At 36.6% G+C, this 15,534-nt stretch overlaps 1 protein-coding gene across 4 annotated transcripts in view; it reads right to left on the reverse strand.

Moving 5' to 3' along the window:
* The window catches only part of PATJ (PATJ crumbs cell polarity complex component), a 473,288-nt gene that overhangs the window by 289,364 nt on the left and 168,390 nt on the right, over nt 1-15,534 (reverse strand). For all 4 annotated transcript variants that reach the window (XM_077149461.1, XM_077149460.1, XM_077149463.1 and 1 more), the window contains one exon: nt 7,462-7,621. In XM_077149461.1, the coding sequence (XP_077005576.1) occupies nt 7,462-7,621 (160 nt within the window). The remainder of the gene's footprint in view (nt 1-7,461; nt 7,622-15,534) is intronic.

Genomic DNA, 15,534 nt, shown 5'->3' on the forward strand with positions numbered 1-15,534 from the left:
AGGGAACTATTAAACCTTACCATCAGGGAATCCGTTGATACTGTGTCAAATTTTAGGGACACCAAATCAATAGTCCTGAGCTTTACTCTTGTGAAACTTATGTAGGTAACGGAGAAACTTAGACTACCTTTAGGCATGCCTAAGAGTTATTCTGGGGGACCTCTTTTGTTGCTCAGATGTGGCCTCGCCCTCTCTGTAAGCCCTACTCTGCAAGTGAAATCATTGCCCTACCCCCTATGTGGGACATGACACCCAGGGGTGAAAGTCTCCCTGGCAGTGGGGGAGATGACTTCCAGGGATGAATCTGCCCCTGGCACCATGGGACTGGCAATTCCATCCTGACCAAAAGGGGGAAGGGAAGTGCAGCAAAGTATCAGTGGCAGAGAGAGTTCAAATAGAGTCAAGAGGCTACTCTGGGGATTGTTCTTACACAAGCTTCAGTTAGACCTTGCTACCTATCATAACCTGCCAAACCCCAACCAGGACAATTCCAGCCAATCCTAAAGCACACCTAGGACAATATATAAGATTCCACAAGGGTTCCATGCACTAGAAACCTACAACCTCCTGATGGGTTCCTGGTCCAGATAAGTCCTGAAATCTAGAGGGCCAAGCCTCTCCAGAACATCAGATAGTTCTACCTCCCTACCCGAAATTAGTGAAAGATTCTTCCAATAGGAAAAATTTAGAATGACCATAGTCCAAACACCCCTAAATATAGGGATGTAAAGGTCAAAGTTGATGATGGAGTTATACAGTGAAGACAGGATTTAACAAATGAATATAAATGCTGAATCATTAAATTGATATATCTTTTAGTCTACAGTATCTTAGAGCAGCTAGAAGTAAAAACCTAAAATTGTGGAACTGTAACCCATGTCAAACTCTGAAATAAGTTCTACAACTAACTGTGGTGTTGCGTTTTGAAATGTATAGCTGTTTTGTATATGTGATTTTTCACAAAAAAAGAAGGAAAAAAAAGTCGATTGTGATGATAAAAAAATATTTAAGCCTTTTAGCCTCTTAAATTCTGGAGCAGCTAGAAAGAAAAATCTGAGATGAGGGTATGGTAGCCCATGACAAACTCTGGGATCTGTCCTGTAACTACTTTTTGAAGAGTGCTTTGAAAACTATTGTTTTTTTTATTTCTTTGCTTTGTATATATGTTAAATTATACAATAAAAAAGTTAAAAAGTCTTTGTAAAAAATCTGCAATTTCCTTGAGTGATTTGATCAGCTCAGCTACAGTCAATCTAACCTGGGTTAGACAATCTAAGTCTGTCACTGTCACTGCAACAAACAGGGGAAGTTATTATTAACCCCATTTCAAGTATGAATAGAGTCAGGCTGAAGAAAACTACGTAACTTCTGCTTAACATTTGCTTTATGCAGAGTCACATGCATATTTATTTATTTAAGATTTACTATATCAGAGCATCATATGAAGAACTTTATATGCATTCTTATTTAACCTGCAGATATACAGGCACAAGGGAAATTTAGGCAAAAGGTGAGGAAACGTAGGCACAAGGGAAGCCCTCTCAGGGTCATACAGCTATAAACAGCAGAACAAGATTTGAACAGCACCTACACTATATCTATACTGCAGACCTCTTGTTAGTCTGAGCAATATCCTCATGCCCAACCATTGTCACCCATATCTCTTTAGGGAACAGGTAATAACAGATATGAGGGAAGAAAAAGAAAGAAACCAGGAGAATTTTAGAGAAATGATCTCAAGTGACCTTATGAAGGACAGACTAGCAGAAGGATACTCAGAAAAGATCACCTGGATCCCTTCAACAGTATCACATACTGCCTGCCCATAATCCCCTTTCTACAGACCTTCAAATTCAAGGTACATATGACCTATAACACCAGTTCTACCTCCAAAGACAAGGAAAGGTTGGCTTGGTGCAAAGTACACTGCGCACATTAAACATCACAGCCATTAAATATTTATCTTTGATGCATACATATAGGCATAACTCATTTTCTTGTGCTTTGCTTCACTGCACAATATTTGCAGACATTATGAATTTTACAAATTGAAGTTTTATGGCAACCCTACATCAATCAAGTCTTTTGGCATCAAATTTCCAACAGCATGTGCTCACTTTATGTCTCTTCATCATATTTTGGCTAATTCTTGCAATATTGCACTTTTTCATTATTATTATATCTGTCACAATGATCTGTGATGAGTGATCTTTGATGCCACTATTGTAATTGTTCTGGGGTGCCACGAACTGCACTAAGACAATGAACTGAACTGATAAATGTGTGTGTTGATTGCTCCACAACCAGCCATTTCCCCACCCCTCTTTCTCTCTCCTCGGGCCTCCCTATACCATCAGACACAATAATATTAAAAATAGGCCAATTAATAACCCTAAAATTGCATGTAAATGTTCAAGTAAAAGAAGGAGTCACACATCTCTCACTTCAAGTCAAAAGCTAGAAATCATTGACCTTAGTGACGAAGGCATGTCAAAAGAGCCTAAAGCTAGGCCTCTTGAATCAAACAGCTGGTAAGTTGTGAATTCAGAGGAAGAGTTCTTAAAGGAAATTAAAAATGCTACTCCAGTGAACACCTGAATGAAAAGAAAGCAAAATAGCCTTATTGTTAATATAGAGGAAATTTTAGGGGTCTGGAGAGAAGATCAAACCAGCCATAACATCCCTTAAATCAAAGGCTAATCTAGAGCAAGGCCCTGACTCTCTGTAATTCTGTGAAGTTTGAGAGATGTAAGGAAGCAGAAGAAAAGTTTGAAGCTAGGAAAGGTTGGTTCATGAGGTTTAAAAAAAAGCCACCTCCATAGCAAAAAAGTAGGAGGTAAAACAGCAAGAACTGATGTAAAGTTATCCAGAAGATCTAGCTAGGGTGGCTACACCAAACAACAGATTTTCAATGTAGATGAATCAGCCTTATATTGCCATCCAGAACTTTTTATTGCTAGAGAGGATAAGTGGTTGGCTTCAAAGTTTTAAAGGGCAGGTTGACTCTCTTGTTAGAGGCTATTGCCACTAGTGACTTTTGTTGAAGTCAATGCTGATTTACCATTCAAAAAATCCTAGGGCTTTTAAGAATTTTGCTAAATCACTGCCTGTGTTTTATAAATGGTACAACAAAGGCTAGAGGACAACATATTTGCTTACAACATGGTTTTGAATATTTTAAGCCCGCTATGGGCTTAAAAACCTACTGCTCAGAAAAAAAGATTCCTTTCAAAATATCACTGCTCATTGACAACAGATCTGGTCACCTGAGAGCTCTGATGTAGATATACAATGAGATGAATGTCATGTACATGCCTGCTAACACAACATCCATTCTGAAGCCCATGGATCAAGGAGCGATTTCAACTTTCAAGTTTTATTATTTAACAAAATACATTTTGTAGGACTATAGCTGCCATAGATAGTGATTCCTCTGCTGTATCTAGGCCAAGTAAATAGAAAACCTTGTGGAAAGGTTTTCTATTTAATGGTATTCTTAATGGTATTCTAGATACCATTAAGAACATTCATGATCCACGGGAGGAGGTCAATATCAACATTAACACAAGTTAGGAAGAAGTTAATTCCAACCCTCATGGATGACATTGAGGGGCTCAAGAATTCAGTGGAGGAAGTAACTGCAGACATGGTGGAATAGCAAGAGAACTAGAATTAGAAATGGAGCCTGAAGATGTGACTGAATTGCTGCAATTTCATAACAAAACTTTAATGGATGAAGAGTTGCTTCTTATGGATGAGCAATGAAAAATTTTTTTTTAAGATGGAATCTACTCCTAGTGAAGATGTGACAATTGCCGAAACAACAACAATGGATTCAGAATATTATATCAACTTAATTGATAAAGCAATGGCAGGGTTTAAGAGGATTGACTCCAATTTTTAAGAAGTTCTACTGTGGGTAACATACTATCAAACAACATTGCATGCTACAGAGAACTCTTTCATGGAAGGAAAAGTCCACAAATGCAGCAAACTCCATTGTTGTCTTATTTTAAGAAATTGCCATAGCCACCCCAACCTTCAGCAACCATCACCCTGACCAGTTAGCAGTCATCAACATCAAGGTAAGACCCTCCACCAGCAAAAAGATTATGATTCTCTAAGCACTCAGATGATGGTTAGTAGTTTTTAACAATAAAGTACTTTTTAATTAAGGTATTTACATTGTTTTTAAACACAGATATTTATTGCAGACAAAATAGACTACAATACAGTATAAACATAATTTTAAATATACTGGGAAACAAAAAATTCAGGTTACTTGCTTTATTGTGATATTCATTTTATGGCAGTGGTCTGGAACTGAATCCACAATATTTCAGAGGTATGCGTGTATATATAGCTATGCTGGGTGCTACACAAAAATTAATGCAAAGAAGAAACTCTAAGATACCATTAAGTACTACACGGGTGACCTGATCATCTGAAAGACTATCTTCCAAAACAATCTGTACATTACTCAGGGAGGCGCCTAAGTGGAAATAAATGTTCACCTATGAACCTAACTCCCTGGGGCATACCCTGAATTGATTAGAAGAAGAATGTGATTTACAGGAACTCTTCTGGAACCGACTGAGACTTAAATATATCCTAAATCTCAGAGAGCAAGTTAAAAAAGAAAAACAACTTTCAAATGCTGATCTCTCAAGACAAAGGTTAGGTCCTTAAACGGCCTGTGTTGCCTAAGAAATCAGCTTGTTAAGGTACTTACTTTAGGGGAAAAAGCAATGGGAAAAGAATAGGAGGGGAGGGAGATGGTAGAATAAGGAGTATGGAGTTTTTGTTTTTTGGAGCAATGAAAATGTTCCAAAATTGTGGTGATAAACATACACCCTGTGATTATACTGAAAGCCAATAACTGTACACTTTAGATGGACTATATAGTGTGTGAATAAAACTGTGTTAGGAAAAAAAAAAGCAGTAGGATAAGAATAAAGTATATCTTTCCTTGCCAAAGCTGGGGGAATTAAGTAGGAACAACTGATGTTCCATTTCTCTTCTGCACAAGGAAAGAGGGATGGGTTTGGAAATTTGTCTGGACCCTTTCCAATTTTATCATTATAATTCCATAGCCTAAGCAGTCCATTTCTGAACTCATCTGACAGATTCAAGTGTTATCATTAAGCACAAGAGAAATGTAAAAACTGAAGGTGTCTCATTTGGAAAGTAATTTGACAACACAAAAATTCTTAAAATATGTTTCCCACTCTTTCAGTACTTCCATTTCCAGGCATCTCTCCTAAGGAAACAAAGCCATCGCTTATTTAACACTGAATGTTGGTCTTGGGGCTGCATCTGGCAGACTAGAGATTATCTGTGAGCATAGATGTCTCACATCAGGACTCCTGTACTATTGGCACCTCCCTTCTACAAACTGGCCTGAGTTCTGCCGAATGAAAAGCCAACAGATTCCTCCAAGGAGTCAGGCCTATCTGTGTCCTTCCTCTTAATTTACTGATGAACTACGGAGGAGCACAGAGAACCAATTTTTTGTGAAGTTTCCATCCAAAACTCTGGGCAAAGGTCATTGCTTGTTGAACAAAAGTGCATTTCATCTAAGTATAAGGCACCTCATATGTCAACATAAAATAATTCTTGGACCAAAACTTTAACAAAAACATTAAAACCAATTAATCCCATCCTATTTCTCATCCCCGTTGTGCTCTGCTTATACTGCCAACCCTTTTGTTTACCTCTAGTCTCGCATAAACAAAATGAATGCTGTATTACTCTGGCTTTTCCTTCAGATGTGCCTACCTTCTATATCCCACTCAAAGGGCTGCCTGCCAAACCTTCCATCACACTTCATGGAATCACCTAGAATTGTAAACAAACTATTATACACCCTAACCTCTTTACAGAATGTTCTCTCAGTCTCCTCTTTAATGGTTTCTGGTTCTGTGCCAGGGACATCACACTCAAATGGGTGATGCTCATTCTCTTACTCCTTGGAGAGTTTGAAAAGGTTGGTCAGTATTTTCTTAAACTCCTTCCTCCCTTATTTCAAAAGCTAATCTCTACTCTGACACTTCTCTTAACTCCTACGCTAGAAGCACCCCATTATTCTTGGCAAATGATCTTTATCCTAAATGAAATAAAAAATAAAACTAAGGTCATTGGACAGTAAGTCCCTTGAATTCCTGTCCCTAAACTACCAAAAGTATCTGTATCCTTCCTTTCCTTCCTGGCATCTCTCTCAGTGGAAGAGGTAAGCTTCCTGCTATCAAACTATCAAAGGTTAATATCTGTAGGTGGGTAGTGTACTCTCCATGTACCATCCCCAAGGACTATGCTTAATCACCAATTTTCTAGAATTTACATATTCCTTTACTGTGTCCTTCTGATAAGCAATTAAATTTCTTCTAAGTTTCATTCTCATGTGTGTGTGCATGTGAAAGAGACAGAGAAAATGTGTATGTGTATGTGCATTTTCTACCTCTTTTCATAGCCAGGATTTTCAAAACACTAGTCTCAGCTTACTATGACCAATTTCTGACCTTCTTTTCAACTCTCAACCCACGACTCTCTGATTTCCACTCTACTGATAACTACTTAGACTTATCCATGGCATCCATATAGCTAAGCCCATTGAAGATGATTCTGTTCTTAGTATCTTGACCTCTGTAGCTTGTAACATGTCCATGATGATTCTTTTGTTGAAATGCTCTCTTCCTTTGGTTTCTTTACCAATCTCTAATTCATCAACTTCTACCTTTTGTTCATTTTACCCTATTCTCTTCTTCCTCCATATAACCATTACTACTTTGCAGGATTCTAAATATGGCCCTATGCTCTTCTTATTTTTTTCTCTGCATTCAAATCCAGATTTTCCACCTCACTTGCTCTTGCTCCCAATTATCTATAGACTTCAATAGTTACTAATATCCAGATCCTTGTTTCTAATTGACTTCACTTCACTTGGATATCCTAGGGATACTTCAACCCTCAACATGTACCAAATTGAACTCATCATTTTTCCTCCTAGCCTGTTTCTTAACTATCACATGTCTACAATCTTACGCTGAAGAATTAATAGTTAGTTCTATCCATCTAGTTGTGTTCAGAAACACAAGTCATCTTCAATTCCTGTATCTCACTTCCAATACCCTATCAGTCATCAATTCCTATAGATTCTCTCTCAATTTCAACTCCTCCTTAATTTGTCCTCAAATGCTTCTTGCATATGTTAACTCTTAATTAGTCTCCAAATCTCTATACAATATTTCATATAATCCATTTTTCACATGCCTGTGAGAACACAAAATTGTGTATACTGTACAATTTTAAGTATGTGAAATTCTCATAGTAAATATCTAATGTGAATTTTAATCATAATATTTTTCTATATTTTCCAAATGTTAAACCATAATCATGCTGTTTTTACAGAAGGGAAAAGCAAACTATTTTATAATGTGAAAAAAAAGAGAAAGTATATCATACCATGCATCAGTGGTGTATTTAGATGACACTATTCCCGTGCATGCTGAGGCCTTTGAAAAAAATCGTGTTCTGGGGAGCTGGTATAAAGGCAGTTCTTCTTGATCCTGTCTTTGGTCACCAAGCAAACTAGGACCTTGAACATCATTGGGAATCATCATACCTGTGGAGCAAATCCAGATAGTGAACACAAGGGTGCATTCATTCACTTTCACTCGACAAAAAGTTATGGGCATCTGCTATGGGCGGGCATGCTTCCAGGTGGGAGACTGAAAATACTAAAGTAAACAAGTTAAATATTTTTCAGTGAAAAATGAAGCAAGGAAAGGTGATAGGAAATGTTTGCTAGAAGAGGGTTGCAATTTTAAGTATGTCCTCACTGAAAAGATGAAAGTTTAGCAATATGACTATTTTGTCAAAATACCCCTTTATGATGCTATTCTAAAGTCATTACAAATCTTCCTTTATCAAAGGCACTCTAGCATATCACTGATTTGAAAATATAATTCCATGGAACACCAGATATCCAAATACAAACACCTGCTTTTTTTTTTAAACAGCTCTGTTAATAAGATTCAGAATTCTTTTATATTTTTGAACAGAAGAGATACAATCAACCATATAATTTAATACCTTGCCAGTTTTTATCCAGTGAGTAAGGGACATGGATAACCATTCTTTAATTAAATATTTACAACAAATCTTCTGCCAAATTCTTATTTTGATTTCTACTTAGAAAGGGTCACAAAATAAGCTTAAAAAGCACAAGAGAAAAAAAATCTTTGAATTTTACTTCTTACTTCCTCCCTAGTTTTAGGGAGCATACTTAGAAATTTGTCACATTAATTAAAGAAATTAGAGAAGCTACTATTTTCTCATTACATTTGTTTTAAAAAGTAGGGAAATTCTTCCATTCTCACCACAACAGATCATTTGCCAATACCTAAACTTGTCACAGAATTTCACATGTGCCTGACTTTTTTCCAACTGTTCTTTCTATCGAACATTTATCCTCATAGCTCTTCCCTAAACCTGCAAAGTCCCTCTCCATTCTTCAATGCTCAGCTTTTCTGGTACCTTCTCTCTAAGATTTCCTTACACCCTCTTATACACTATTTATAAAATTCATGCCACATTAACTTTTTAGCTATTCTAACAGATTACATTATGAACTCCTTCCAGGATAATGATTGTGTCTGACCCAGCTTTATGCTGTGACCTTACACTGGGATAGTGAAGGGGGATTGAGATCAAGCAGCTTTGAGGTTTTATTTTTTATGTTACTTTCAAAATTGTTACAATGATTATTTATAACCTCTATAAGGAAAACCTAAAATATGCTTTTTAAACATAAACAAAGCTTCAGAAAGAACAAATACTCTATGAATCACTTTTTAAAAATTGTTTAAACAGCAAATATAAAGCAAACATTTCTGATGATCATATAAATAAGAAGTTCTAAATATACAGCTGAAACCAGCTTAATATAAGATCTTTGACCTAGCCTCTATTGCCTCAAATATAAAACAAAGGGATTGGACAAGATTTCGTTAGTTACCTCTAAAAGTTGGTGTCTACTTTGCAGTTTATTAGCTTGTTCTAGTAAAGAAGAAGCCAACATTTTAGGCTTCTTAGGATATACAGCAGGCTAAATATTGGCCCCCATTAATATCCAGGTCCTAATCCTTGGAATTTGTGATCTTTTTGGTGTGGACTGAATTATAGCCCCCATAAAAGACTTAATCTAAGTCTTAATCTGTAGGTATGAACCCATTTGTAAATAGGAAATTTGAAGATATTATTAGTTAAAGTATGGACTAATTTCTGAATAGAATCTTAGAAGATCCCATTTAGATAAGGCCAAACCGAATCTGGGTGGGCTTTAAGCCACTTGCCTGGAGTACTTACAAGTAAAGGATATTCGGACACAGTCAATCAGTAGAAGAAGCCAAAGGTAGAAGAACCTAGAGATACTGCCACATGATGGAGGAACCCTAAAGACTGCAACAAGCTACACACTTTCTTGGAGAAAGCATAGCCTACTTGATTTTGGACTCTAGTCCCCAAAACTGTGAGTCAACAATTTTCTGTTGTTTAAGCCAATCGATTGTGTGGTATTTGTCACAGCAGCTTCAGCAAACTAAGAGATTCTTTTATATGGTAACAGAGACTCTGCAGATGTGATTAAGGATCTTGAGACAAAAGATAATCCAAATGAGCCCAAAGTAATTACAGCATCTTTATAAGAGGGAAACAGAGACAAGAGGAGAGGATGATGTGAAGATCAAATAGAAGAAGGGGCTATGAGCCAAGGAATGCAACTCTACAAGCTTACAAGCCTTACAGCCTACAAAGGGAGGGTGGTACTGAAGATACTTTGGTTTGGACCCAGTGAAACTGATTTTGGACTTCTGACCTCAATTCTACAGAATACATAAATCTTCTATCATCTCAAAAAGTATTTAAATACTTTCAGTTAGGTGGGAATTCTACTTATTCAAACAATATTAATTGGGAACCTAAAATAACTCTATGTATTCCAACAAAGTAAATGAAGAATCTAAAATCTCTCTGCCAGGTATGGTGCTAGGCACTCAGAAATCTTAAGAAAAGTTAAGGAATTATTTCTTGTACTCTGTCTTATTTTAGAAAACAGAATAATGACAGACAGAAAAAAGCAGCATGGCTGGAAAAATTTAGTACGTGCAGCTCAGTGAAAAGTAAAGTACAAGGTGATTCATGAACCAGGGAGAAAAATAGTTTTTCCCTTCAACATATTTCTTGTTAATTTGAAAACTGTGTTCTTGGAAGATGGAAATTTTAAAGTATCACATATTATATGATTAATGTGTGATTAAAAGATCAAAGATGTGCAGGATGACACATTATTTCAGTACAGGATTGGGTAACAATAAATCATGTAGCTTTTCGTCAAATGATAAGAATTGAAATGTATATGCTTATCAATATCCGTTTTTTGGCTTGTATACTTTTTATGGATTTTTAACATATCTGGCAGAACCAAAGCTTAAAAATGAAAAAAACCAAACAGTCTAATGTAGTTTCTATACTTCTTTCCCATCAAACAACTATGAGAAGACCCAGTATCTAAAGTGCTACTTTTGTGGCCAATCTGGCAGGAAGACAAAGCTATAAAACAACCTTCAAGTTTATCAACATTAATGTGGATGTTCTTCATTCATACCTTCACAAATTCACTCACCAGATGTCTAAGGAGCACCTCTAGTAGCTAGGAAGTATTGGAAACATTACAGATATCCCAGTGCATAAAACAGATGACCTTTCTATGCCTAAGGAGCTGTCATTGTAGGGAGAAGAGACACAGATTGAATACACAACATGATTTCAGGAAGCAGTAAGTTCTAGGAAGGAAAACAAAGCAACAAATGGATAATGGCTATTTTAGTTGGGCAAGTCAGAGAAGGCCTTAATGGCAAGATGACACCTGAGGAGAGACCTCACTGGCCTTAGGAAACCAGCCCCATAAAATTCTGCCATGAGAGTCTTCCAGGTAGATGGAAGAGCATGAGGAGTACGAGGCTTGACTTGAAAACACTTTACCAGTATTATGATTTTCCACCACAAAAGGCACTGCTGCTCAATAATATGCCAAGCAAAAGAATGGGACCCAGAACTAGTTGAGCTCTGAAAAGAGGAAAAACTCTGAATATCAATCTTATTTGTTACTCTCACCTCACCAGAGAACTCTTTACATATAGAAAATTGAATTCAAATTGCATCTCTCCCTCTTATATTGACAGCAGTAGGTTTTGGGTCCAAATAGCATGGCTTCACAATTAGCATTTTTAAATATTTTAGTTTATTGTGGCCTTTATTCTGGACTGTCAGGGTTGCTTTGGATCTCAGTTCTGTCATTCAACATATTGAAAACTCTCCCAATTTCCTGGAATGTGCAAATTTATCCGACATGCCATCTGTGTCATTTTCCCATTTATTGAAAAAAAGAGTAACTAGGCAGAGCTATGCATAGAGTTCTGAGGCACATCCTCAGAAACCTGCACTCATGCTGGCATAAATCCATTAATCACTCTTGAAGTTCAGCTCAACAATCAATGAAAATTCCCAACTGTTCTTTCTTCATCATGTTTATAGGAATATGATGAATTGTACATCAAATGCTTTGCTTGGTGTCATGCATTTATAGTATATTTTGGGGACTTTGTTTATTAGGAAATCAGAAATGATCTCTGGCTAAGAGATAAAGATGCTCTTCTATAACTTCTCTTCTAAGCATCACCCACTCTTTCAATACCATCATCTTGAACAAATTTTCTGGCAAACTTACCATCATTTCTTTTGATCTTGTCTGGAAACTTTGGGATCAGGATTTAGTCAGTTAGTAGCACAACAGAGCATCTAATGATGGGGTAAAAATAACTGCCTCGCTCAGAGTCATGAAAAGAAGTCTCAGCTGTCTTTCCTCCATTCCCATGCAGCCCTCCCTATTCATTCATGGAAGGCAGTCAAATCCAGAGGACAGTCCCACTGCTCTGGCCTTGCCTATGCCTTCTCCTCTCTAAGGAGGCTAGGGTTGGACCAGGATTGTGGCAGGAATAACTTAAAAGGTTGGTAAAAGCAGACTGTTAAATTACAACATTGGGCTTCACAAGTTGCAAAAGTTTGTTGAGAACTTAATTACTGCTCCATACAAAATTCTACTCTGTGCCTTTGCCCGCTTCCTCTTCTATGGATCCTGTCAGTGCAGTGCTCAGACACACATTTCTCTTCCCTTACAGTGCTTGAAAATGGTTACATTTCATAGAGCTGTTCACTTAAGCATACCATAGTACCTGGGAGCCCATAATACAAAACAAGTCCTGGAGGATTTCTGCAGTTTTAAGCAGTGGCCATAGCAGGATCATAGAGATTAGAAAAGAAGGGTAGGTTAAAAAATATGTAATTCCTGGATAATTAGAAGTTAATGCCTTCAGGAAAGAAATGAGGGAAAATCTCCAAAGGTTTATGGTTGCTGAGGTGAAAGAATACACTGACAAACAAAACAAAGTCAAAATGAATCCAAGTACAAGAGATTATAACGGTGTACAATTTAGCAATTGAAAAAAAACAAAAAAAGTAGCAGTTGATATGCTGTTGAATAACCACACATAGGGAACACATAACTTTCTCATTCATTAACTTTACTGAGCACCTACTGTGGCAACACAACCAAATACAATCTTTGCTCTTCAGACACTTAATGTAAGCTTTTAGTTTACCGAGGTAGGCATGTAAATGACTCTTGGTGCAATGACAGAAATTGGCCTAGAGTTTGCAGGCAGCACAGTTCAGGAATAGGGAGTTAAAGACAGGGAAACAGAACTACTCTTTGTATCTCGTACTTCTAAAACTAAATGCATGATTCATTTGGCATTTACCTTGCATGCCTTACATTATCAATTATGCTAATTTAAACATTTGGTTTGGCAACCTGTGTAGAATATAAACTCTTTGAGGATGACACATAATTCTGGATTAAGTTTAGGTTCAAGAATAGCCCTTTAGTAGGTTAATGAAAAATTTCTGAAGTTAATTGTTCTACAGATAAATCTGATTAAGATTGTCTGTTACTAATAGGATAGATAGAGAGATATAAACTTGAAAGAAGATTTAGATAACACCTAGCCCAAACCCTTCATTTTGCAGTTGAGAAAATAGAGAGGCATAGAGAAGTCTGACTTGTGTAACTGCTTACTAACTGCTTAGTACAGAGGAACTTGGGACTGAAACCGGGTCTGTTCTTTGCTGGATAGGTATCTCAAGAGCAAAACGAAATTCTGAGTGTAACTAACTCTATGCCAAAATCTGTATCAACTCTTCACTAATAATTTCTCAGCTCATTCACAATTAGCATTAATCTAAATAATCATGTCTGCAACACTGCATTCTAGGGGTCCCAAGAAGTTTCTCTAAAAGCATGTGGTTACGAATGCTTTTCTACTGAGGACATGATACATATATTTTACTTCATTCCTAAAGCTATGATTTCTAAGAATAAATCCCCAGGACCCTGCAAAGTCATAGATTAAGGCAGTGTGATGGTGGTCCCTCAAAATATATTTCCTAGTACAACTATAAAAAAATATGCTTTCATCAGTTATAACAAATGTATCATAATAATAATATGGTGATATATGGGAATTTTATTATTTAAATGCATGATTGTTCTGTAAACTCACAATTTCTCTAATAATAATAACAATAATAGATATGTCCCTGTCCCGGAAACTGTGAATGCAACCTTACTTGGAAAATGGGTCTTTGCAGATGTAATTACATTAGGATCTTGAGATCCTTCACTATAGATCATCATGGGCTACTGGATGGGCCCTAAATCCAATGACAAGTGGATTACAGAAGTAGAAAAGATATAAACTGGGACAGAAGTAGAAAAGATATGAACTGGGAAAGATGAAAGGCCATGGAAAGAGGGAGACATTGCATTAAGCAGCTACAAACCAAGTAATGCTGAAGTCACCAAAAGTTGGAAAAGGCAAGGAAGAATTCTTCCCTACAGCCTTTGAAGAGAGTTTAACAGCCCTGGAAATACCCTGGTTTTAGATTTCTAATCTCCAGAACTGAAAGAAAGTTTCTACTGTTTTAAACTACATTTAATTTATTGCCAAATTTTTGGCAATTTGCTATAGCAGACCTAGGAAATTAATACAGATAGCAAGAAGGCAGGGGAAGTGACTCTGGAGTCACGTGCAGCATACACAGATCAGTGAGGAGGGCTGGATTATCCCATGAGAAGAATATCCTCCTTTTTATCTTCTTCCCAACTCTACTGCCCCTCCTCCCAAAACCTGTCCTATATATTGTATCTATTCCTCTTTTATCCTGACAGTATAAAGCAGTGGCTTTTGTACCCCGCCACCACTCCTCCTCTCCCCCTCCCCCCAATGAATATTTGGCAATGCCTACAGACATTTTTTATTATGGTGACTGGGAGACTGTCACTGGCATCTAGGTTTAGAGGCCAGAGATGCTAACAAATATCGTACAATGACCAAATCAGCCCCCCCAAAACAAAGAATTACCTGGTCCAAAATAGTGCAGAGATTGAGAAACACTGCTATAATGTAGCAAGGCTAATCAACAGGAATGGTCTACTCATTCATTCATTCATTTGTCCAGTAAACTTTCTCAAAGTGTTTAGTAATCAGAAGGCTATAGAAATACTGTGAATTAAAAAGTAACATGCCTGGAAAGTTTGAGGTAAAAGTTCCATTGTTCTCCAAGTCACAATCTGTTATATAACATGAAAAACTGTACAAATTCATCTAATCTTAGATATTCAAAATTATCTATATTCTTTTAACCCCCAGAGAATAGACAACTGTTATTATCTCACAGATACCTTCAATCTTTACCATTAAGGATTCCATTTTTCAGATTTTACTTAACTGAATCCTGAAGTCATATAAAATTGTTAAATTACTTTCTATAGCTCTGTCCCCTTTACAACATATTACCACACAATACAAGAAATGCCCAGAGAAAGGCTTTTCCCATCAGAAGAGTCGTAACAGATGAAGGACAGCATAAATCCTGAACAATGGCTCTATAAATCTCAGTACTATGAGAGAATTTAACACTCTCACTCGGAGATGTTAATATTATAACAACTTTTCAATTTGGGTGAAGAAAAATTATTTTTCAAAGTGAAGTTTCCAGGGGTATATAAGAATCAATATTAGAAGAAAGGCAGGGAGAGGCACTATACTTTAGGAATTCATTAATAGAAACTAAGTTATTAATGTACCAAAATTGACAGTAATTCATGGCTGTAAAAATGTTTCATAAATGTTTAAAAATGCCTCTCTTTATTAATATTTAAAAGTCCCATTCAATGAGCTAACAATACCACTTAGCATCAAAGATTTTAATATATATTAGTACTGACTTATTTCAGATTCAGTTTACGGTCTTAGCTTTAGTTTCAATCCATACCATTAATAAAAAGCGAAATGAGATACAGAAAATGTGGCACTGTCAGAAAACAAATCTGAAAGTCTTACACTGAAAAATGAGCCA

Source organism: Tamandua tetradactyla, chromosome 2, assembly GCF_023851605.1.
Source record: "Tamandua tetradactyla isolate mTamTet1 chromosome 2, mTamTet1.pri, whole genome shotgun sequence".
In the NCBI taxonomy this organism is placed as follows: Eukaryota; Metazoa; Chordata; class Mammalia; order Pilosa; family Myrmecophagidae; genus Tamandua; species Tamandua tetradactyla.